The sequence below is a fragment of the Scomber japonicus genome, chromosome 7 (genome assembly GCF_027409825.1).
Source record: "Scomber japonicus isolate fScoJap1 chromosome 7, fScoJap1.pri, whole genome shotgun sequence".
Lineage (NCBI taxonomy): Eukaryota > Metazoa > Chordata > Actinopteri > Scombriformes > Scombridae > Scomber > Scomber japonicus.
The window spans coordinates 7,552,990-7,561,395 of record NC_070584.1 but is presented as its reverse complement, the minus strand read 5'-3'; the positions used below and the strand labels follow the sequence as shown (position 1 = coordinate 7,561,395).

Genomic DNA, 8,406 nt, shown 5'->3' with positions numbered 1-8,406 from the left:
ATACTCAATTCCTCAATGTGACCCCTTGTAATGACTGGTTTTGGCTGGCACCCCCCTACAATCTGACTGGCGAGGGAAAAACAGGCTTTTGATTCTTGGAAACAGTAAAAATAAAGAAGTAGAGTAACCAACTGGCCAACCAATAGTTAGGCCTTTTCTATTTGGATGAAGGACAGGTTCTTTTAGTCAGTCCAAATCATCAAACGGTCTTTTGGTCCTATCAGTCAATGTTTCCATTCTTCCAGGATCTCCTTCACAGTCAGCAGCTTCCAGTGACTGATTTTATTGTTATGTTTAGCAGATTTGAAATGTTGAATAAATACAATACAAGGGTGGACCTTTTGGACCTCCAGAAACCCATACCCACATTGGAAGCACCTACTTCTAAACAGTTAATATGAGGGAATAGGTCCAGCTCTGTTTAAGGCTTGGCTACCATGTCTAGTAACTAAACAGTTGAGGGAATAGGTCCAGCGCTGTTTAAGGACATTATTTGCTCGGTCTTTAGAAGAACTTTGTTGGGGCAATTGTGGCATTTTAGACACCATGACAACTTGAGCTGTAACCATTATTTATACTGCTTTAGGAATCATGTAGCTGTTACATTATAGTCATGGAAATTACATACATTTCAGAATCAAGCTCATTCAACATGCACTGCAGAGTCTGGCATGCCTTTAGGACATAGGATAAACTTTGGACCTTCAGTGAATGCTTAAGATGTCATCCATGCACAAAAATACAGGATTGTTTATCATACTCTCAACCCAGCAGTGACCTGATGTGGGGTAGCTGAGTAAAATAGTATTTCTAACATAAGTGGGTTATTATTCAACTTTTCTAAACCTGTTCAACTCATGAAGAGCATCAGTCTATCAAATGGCATTTACAGACCATATCAACAACTTAACATTAATTGCTTCATTACTTCAGCAACAAAATCATTTTATTGAAAGATTATTTCTTCTGTTGATTGAATGGACACTGGACTTAACTTATTTAGTGCTTGAGACTGCTGCAAGAGTACAGTGAAATGCTTTCACCACAAGGAATCATTAAGAATCATAGTCAATGTTATGTTGCCTTTGTATTCATCTGTTTATTTCAGGAATGACGTCTAACAGGAAACATACACGTTGGATGACATGAAATGTGTCTGAAATGATTCCAGTTCTATTTAAATAACTGTTACTATGTATTTATTATATTACTTTAATGCATCACTATTTGTTGTGGGTTTTTTAATGATTTTATTCTGCATATATATGTTGTATGTTATTGTTTAATAATAGTTCATATTCTCATTTATACACTCTTTAAAATCTTATCTACTGAGTCACAATCTCATGTGAAAGGCTCAAATCCCCCTGCAAGGAAGGACAGCTCCAAATGAGTTTTTTTCTCTTAATGAAGGTCAGGAGCGAGTCACATCTTTCCTTTTGTGATAATTTATCCCTATCTCCTGTTATCTCTGTTTTGCCCCTTTAATCCTAATTGTATTGTATAATTGTGTGATGTGGACCTCGTGGTCTTTGAAGTATTGCCCCTATCCTTTCGTTATTACCTGATGCCTTGAACCTTTGTTCATTTTTTTCTGCTCTGCTCTGTATTATCCACTGTTGCTGAATAGAAGAGAGAGCTTAAGTTTAGTCAGTTTAAGATTTTATTGAGAAATGATGTCACCACAAAGACATGATATATGTATAGCCAGACATATATTTTCCATAAGCTATATCCCATGTTTTTAATACATTGATATGCCACTTATTTCTGTTTTGATGGCTTCTCACTGTCAATAAATGTTACTAATTTAAATATATATAATTTAAATAAGAATTGACAGTATTTCAATATCGGGCACAGAGACCCTTTCTTGTGTGTAATATTGCTAACATAATTATCAACAATTCAAGCTTATATTACATATTTTTGTCTCATTTCCAGGGACAAAATGTTAAAGTCACTCTATCATCATCATCATTCATATAATCATCATCAACTATAAGGCAGACAGAATTTTTTGTGTAAACGTGTCTGAAAATAGACATTTCTCCTCTTATGTTCCCAGTGTACAGACATCTGGGTAGTGGTATGTGTGGGATCTAGATCTGCTAGTGAGTGAGTGAATTACATTATTATTCAATTGTCACTCTTTGCACGTCATAAAAAAATGCTGTGCTAATTACAACAAGTGAAAACAGTCTACAACTTTTAGTGTCTGTGTTTGTCTTTGTGCTTGTGTGTGTGCATGTGTGTATGTTTGTGTGTCTATGCATGCATTTTTTTTGCAGGAGTTTATGGTGAAGATAATGAGTCATTTCTATTTTTTAAAGGGGAATTCAATATAGAGAATCTTGATTGCAATGATTCATGAGTCTGTGAAAACTATTGAAGCAAATCTGTAAATGACACTGGTTAACTGCTGGTAGAATATAACCAGCGTAACTGTCTCAGTTTCAACCAAAGGGTACATGGTTCAAACACTGCTGAGGTATCTTTAAAAGGTTGATCTGACTTAGTTTGTTGTTGCATTGCTTTGTGTTTCCAACTTATGTCATCTTTATTGTCGTGTTTTATCTCAAACACTCATACTGCCTTACTTTCACATAGACAGTGTAATAATGGGAAACATAGTTATAGACAGACAGTTGGACATATAGTTACAAGAAAACCATGTTTCAGTATCCATGTTATTTTTTTGGTGTCATAATTTATTAGTTCCAAATCAGGTTTGACAGGTTCTTCCACACAGTGAAAAAATAGGCTTAGAGACATTCTTCTAAAAAGAGAAAGTTGGGAAAGTTGTAGACCATGTGAGTTGTCTGCTTTCTAATATTTTATTTTTTTACAGAGAACCATCACTAAATAGGATGGAAATACAATAAAAGGCATTGAAATGTCAACCCTAGCTTTTAAGAGTTTTGAGGGAGGACGCAAGTGTGCAGTAAAGAAAACCTCTTACCGTTTCAGCACCATGGACAGTTACGGTAGGGGAGCTTACCTCAATGCTCTCCACGGGAGCCCAAGTTGGCTAATAGGCTCTCTGTGTGTCAGGCCGCTCCCCATTCACTTTTTAAGGCGAGATGGATGGACATTTGTCCTTAGATAATCCAAACTCGCTCTCTCTCTCTCTCTCTCTCCCTCGCTCTCTCTTTCTCTCTCTCGCTCTCTCTTTCTCTCTCTCGCTCTCTCTTTCTCCCTCCCTCCCTCTCTCTCTCTCTTTCTCTCTGTGTGTGTGTGTGGTGTTTGTCTCATGCGTGTAATCGGAGTGTGTTGTTTGTTACGTCAGTAATAATTGAATAATGATGAGCTACATAAGTTAAAATAAACTTTCACCCATCGGCACTTTTTAAAATGATTAATACTAGGAGCTGTGAACGCGCATAACTGTAGCTTTAACCAGAATGAATCAAACATGCAGACAGAAAGATATATATTTAACTTTTCTTTTTTTCTTTTCTTTTAGTTTTATGTTTTATCTTATGTTGTGAAAATCAAATTCCCTGATGTCTAAAGTTTGGGATATACAAAGAGAAGTTTTTATAAGTGGGCGCGCAGGTGTAAAGCTCATATTATATTATTTATGAACAGCACATGTATGTTCATATCAATAACGAGCTGTGTCACAGTCACACAGGCTACTGACGATTATATTAAACCCAAACTGAAGAGACACCGCGGATAGAAATAATAATAATAATAATAATAATAATAATCATCACGACAATCCTTAACAAATCCAAACCTATGCATTTCTCATTATATAAGTATAGTCCATCATTATCCTGTTCAATTGTCGAGGGAACTTTTCGGGCGTGCATTTATTAGACAGATCAGTTTTTGAATAAGAAACATAACTGGCTTCTCCCTCGTGAGTAGGAGGCTCAGCCCCTAAAATAATTTCCTGTTATCTAATTAATTGATCTGAAAATGCAGCCTAAGCTGGTGTGGGTGTATACTACATGTTAAATTGCATATAGCTGTTCAGTGAAAGATAGCATAACACAATTTAAAACTTCAAAACAAGACTAAATATACAGTCCAAACATGCAATATACTACCTCGCGGTTGCAGATGAACATCACAGCCTGCCGATTGGGAGGATTTGAGGAGCTTTTTGCTTTTTGCAGGCATCCATGTCTGGGGCGTCCTCCGCTGCCGGCTGCATTGTTCTCTAGGTTGGGCTGAGGAGGATTTTTTTTTTTTTTTGCTCCCGAAACGGACACAATATTTAAACGATTATTTCAGGGTTTTTTAAAAAGAAAGATATGATGGAAATCTTCTTGTTACAAGCTGCCGATTGACGCATGCGTGAGTGAGGAGACGCGGAGCGGAGAGAGAGCGTGAGAAAGAGACACAGATGCTGCAGAAATCTATCAAATACACTGCTTTTACTGCTTTTACAGGGAGGTTAAAAAATCAAGCATGTTTGGCCTTTTATTTTAACGTTGATACTAAAAAATAAAGGTATAATTAATGCGTCATTAAGGATAGTTAAAATATGTATTAATGTAGTAGGCTATGTGTGGTATTTATTCATAATGTTAACATATTACAAATATAACAAAGACACTGTGGGAACACGTTAGAGAAAGTAAACCCATCTTTGCATGTGTGTGTGCGTGATAGAGTTAAAGATGAATTGCTATATGTGGCCCACAACATCCACGTGTGCGCGCTTTATAGATATATACATATAAAACTATAGGCCACCTTAAATAAACCTACTTAACGGTATAACTAACAGCAGTCGACTCCAATTGTATCTCCAATCCTAGTATTTTGACTGTGTGGAGAGAGAGGAGGGGGAAAAAATCAGCCGTCTGCGTTTGGTTTAATAATCACAGCTGAAGGATTCATATATCACGCACATTAGCCCGAGGGCTATTAGGCAGTGGTCCTCATTGAAATTTACATATTAAAACGATCACTCCGTGCCTCCTTAAAACCACACTGTCAAACGCAGGAGAGCTAATGTAACAATTATAGGCTCACAATGACTGCTTTTCTCAACGTTTACAGTTGATGTAATATTTTCCTGCTGTTTGTAATTCTGGCACTACACAGATGAGTCTGCCATAGTTTCATATTTGACATGTGGGCCTAAACTGTGGGTTGGTTCTTGTATCTTTTTTTTTTCCGAGGGTATTTTTACACACAAAAAAGGAAATGTTTGTTAATTGTAAGAAATCGTTAAAAAAAGGTTCCACCTATTGACACACTGAAGTTAAATTTGAACTTTTTTTTGTATCCTGCTGACTTAAATCTCTTCACACTGTGTGACCTCTCTGTACCTTGAGGATATAAGGGGGGGTCCAACCCTGCTTAAGTGTTATTGAGCAATACACAAACAACTGCAGGTGCATGTATAGGAGCTGGGGAGGGCAGGATGTGATAGGCTGTTTTTTAACAGAATTAACTGTCTATTATTATTATGATTATGATATTATTATTATTGATAGTAGTATAGTAGTAGCAGTTGTAGTGGTGGTGGTGGTACTTGAAAACAATAGTATGAGAAATAAAACAGCCTATTTGGAGCCAGTGATAACTCCATTAGAACCTGTCTATATGTATTTTGGGGACAAACGTTACAAAGTGGTACCCTGCATGTGTGTGTGTGTGTGTGTGTGTGTGTGTGTGTGTGTGTGTGTGTGTGTGTGTGTGTGTGTGTGTGTGTAAAGCTGTACAGTACATTGGTTGCAGTCACCTCTCTGGGTTGAAGTCAGGTTTTAACCGGGGAAAAAGCGGTTTAAGGTCCATGTTTGTTGCGATTCATTACATTATATGGAATCGGGGAGGGATCCAGAGTATTACCCCCTTTACACACACACACACACACACACATACACAGAAAAATAGAGAAACACACACATACACACACACCCCTCTTTCCTTATTATTATTATTTTTTTCCTTCTACTACCACCCGCTCTTTGTTTATGCTGTAATGTACATATATTTTCGTGAAGGTATTATAATAGCCGGTCTCAGTGCTGATTGGGCGCTCAGGTTGGTGAGTGAACGCCCTGCAGATTATGTCAGATTGCGTGCAGAAACCAAACCAGCCCAGCCTTTGAACTTCACCGCTTTTGGCTCGTATTCACGCTCTTCCGCTCATTTCCAAGCCAGGTGCTTGACGACAAACCTCAGAGAGAGAGAGAGAGAGAGAGAGAGAGAGAGGGAACGAGAGAGAGAGAGAGAGTGAGAGAGAGTGTGTGTGGTGACAGAAAAAAAATAACTGAACACTTTAACGACTCCTGCAAAACTGACTGCGGGACATTGCTTTCACCTTTGTGGATTTTTTTTAATATACATGTGTGCATCTTGCATGTATTTTTTCTCCTGTGTTTCCTGCCGTGCGTCTGGCAGAGTTGTTACCGGACTTATAAGCGAGCGCGCTTCAGTGTTTTAACCCCAAACCGAACGCTGGATTTTTATTTTTAATTTTATCCTTTGCTCTTTTCCACTCTCACAATCCTCCAGACGTGGCATGACTGCTATCTGGCATCTAGACAGGTGAATAGTTTCCCTTCCTTTTTTTCCTTTTTCTCGATCACAACTTTTTTCCTCTTTCGTTAACATTGGGGATAAAAAAAAGTGAACCTTTTTTTTTAAAGATGTCAAAGCCAGCTGATCACATCAAGAGACCCATGAACGCGTTCATGGTTTGGTCCCGGGGCCAGAGGAGGAAAATGGCACAGGAGAATCCCAAAATGCACAATTCGGAGATCAGCAAACGGCTGGGTGCCGAGTGGAAGCTGCTGTCAGAGTCTGAGAAGAGACCTTACATCGATGAGGCCAAGAGACTGAGGGCTCAGCACATGAAGGAGCACCCCGACTACAAGTACAGACCCCGGCGTAAGCCCAAGAACCTGCTCAAGAAGGACAGGTACGTTTTCCCTTTGCCTTACCTCGGGGACACCGATCACTTGAAGGGACTTCCAGTTTCGGCCGCGGACTCTCTTTTGGGCGCCTCGGACAAATCCAGAGCGTTTCTCCCTCCGACGTCCGCTCCTTACTCCTTCCTAGACCCGAGTCAGTTCAGCTCCAGCGCCATCCAGAAGATGACAGAGATGCCCCACACGTTGAGTACCAGCACTTTGCCGTACGCGTCCTCGTTGGGATACCAGAACGGCGCGTTCGGCACCCTTGGGTGTCCCAGTCAGCACACCCACACCCACCCGTCGCCCACAAACCCGGGTTATGTCGTCCCGTGTAACTGCACAGCCTGGTCAACGTCAAGTTTACAGCCCCCGGTGGCCTACATACTTTTTCCAGGTATGACCAAGACTGGGATAGACCCGTATTCATCCGCACATGCCGCTGCCATGTAACCCTCCAGACTCCCCCCCCCCCTCCCTTCCCCCTCTTCCTCTCTTTTTAATTCACTTGAATACTGAAATGCATGTAAATATATTATGGACAGCGCGCCCTGTTAAAAAAGGCATGAACAGTATTAACTGCCTTGGACTTGTTATGGCACAAAAAAAGAGAGAAAAATCACAAAACAAACTTTTCCAGAAACCCAACAAGTTCCTGAGCTGAGCAGAGGAGCTTTGGTGTAAAGGACGGTGTCCTGTGAACTGTAAGAAATGTAAATGTTATAACGTTTATGGCAACCAGAAAAAGGAGGCCTTTAACTTTATTTATTGTGTACATTTCAATGCTGATATGCTGATTTGTGTTGATTATTGATAGGCTACTCTTATTTTGAAAAAAAATTTGGCTTGCACAATTAGCATTGTTATTTCCTGTATAGGCCTCAGTAGTCTACATTTTGGCACTCGTAATTTTATGATGTTATAGGGTCAAAATCAGGACCTATAGGCTGGATTATATACGGGTCATATTGTTTATATTTATCAAACCTGGCACATAAAAGCAGACGGTCTATTTAATGAGACTAAAAGAAAAAGGAATCTTTTACATCCAATGTTTCATTTTGCATTTTTCCTGTGGTTCAGTGCTGATATAGTCACGCGTCATTTTTTTTCCTCCAATAATTATTATTGATTTATTTGATTTGATTTGATTTGATTGGTTTCGGTTATTTGTTTTGTTTTTTTGTTTTTTTAGGATAACTTCTATTTGGAATTCAAGGAGTTATATATGTGTATTTTCTATCTAAGATGGTAATTTAAAAACCTGTCATGTTATGGAGAGGATCATGTATCTAGAAGGTTGATACCTCCTGCTCTTTGTTCCACTGCTGAGCAAAGACGTTTCCAATAAAGACAATCTGTCTTCAATGAGATCAATTTCCTGTATGTGGAGGTTATTGGGTACACTTGAGATGACGGAGATAATAGTGTGTGTGTGTGTGTGTGTGTGTGTGTGTGTGTGTGTGTGTGTGTGTAGAGCTGCGGGGACGTTAAAGAAGGCCTGATTACACGCGTTTTAATA

At 39.1% G+C, this 8,406-nt stretch overlaps 1 protein-coding gene across 1 annotated transcript; it reads left to right on the top strand.

Moving 5' to 3' along the window:
• Window positions 1-6,620: 6,620 nt before the first annotated feature.
• Window positions 6,621-7,337, top strand: sox14 (SRY-box transcription factor 14). Its single transcript, XM_053321830.1, has one exon. It carries the CDS (start codon window positions 6,621-6,623, stop codon window positions 7,335-7,337), a length of 717 nt encoding a protein of 238 aa, XP_053177805.1.
• The last annotated feature ends 1,069 nt before the right edge of the window (window positions 7,338-8,406 follow it).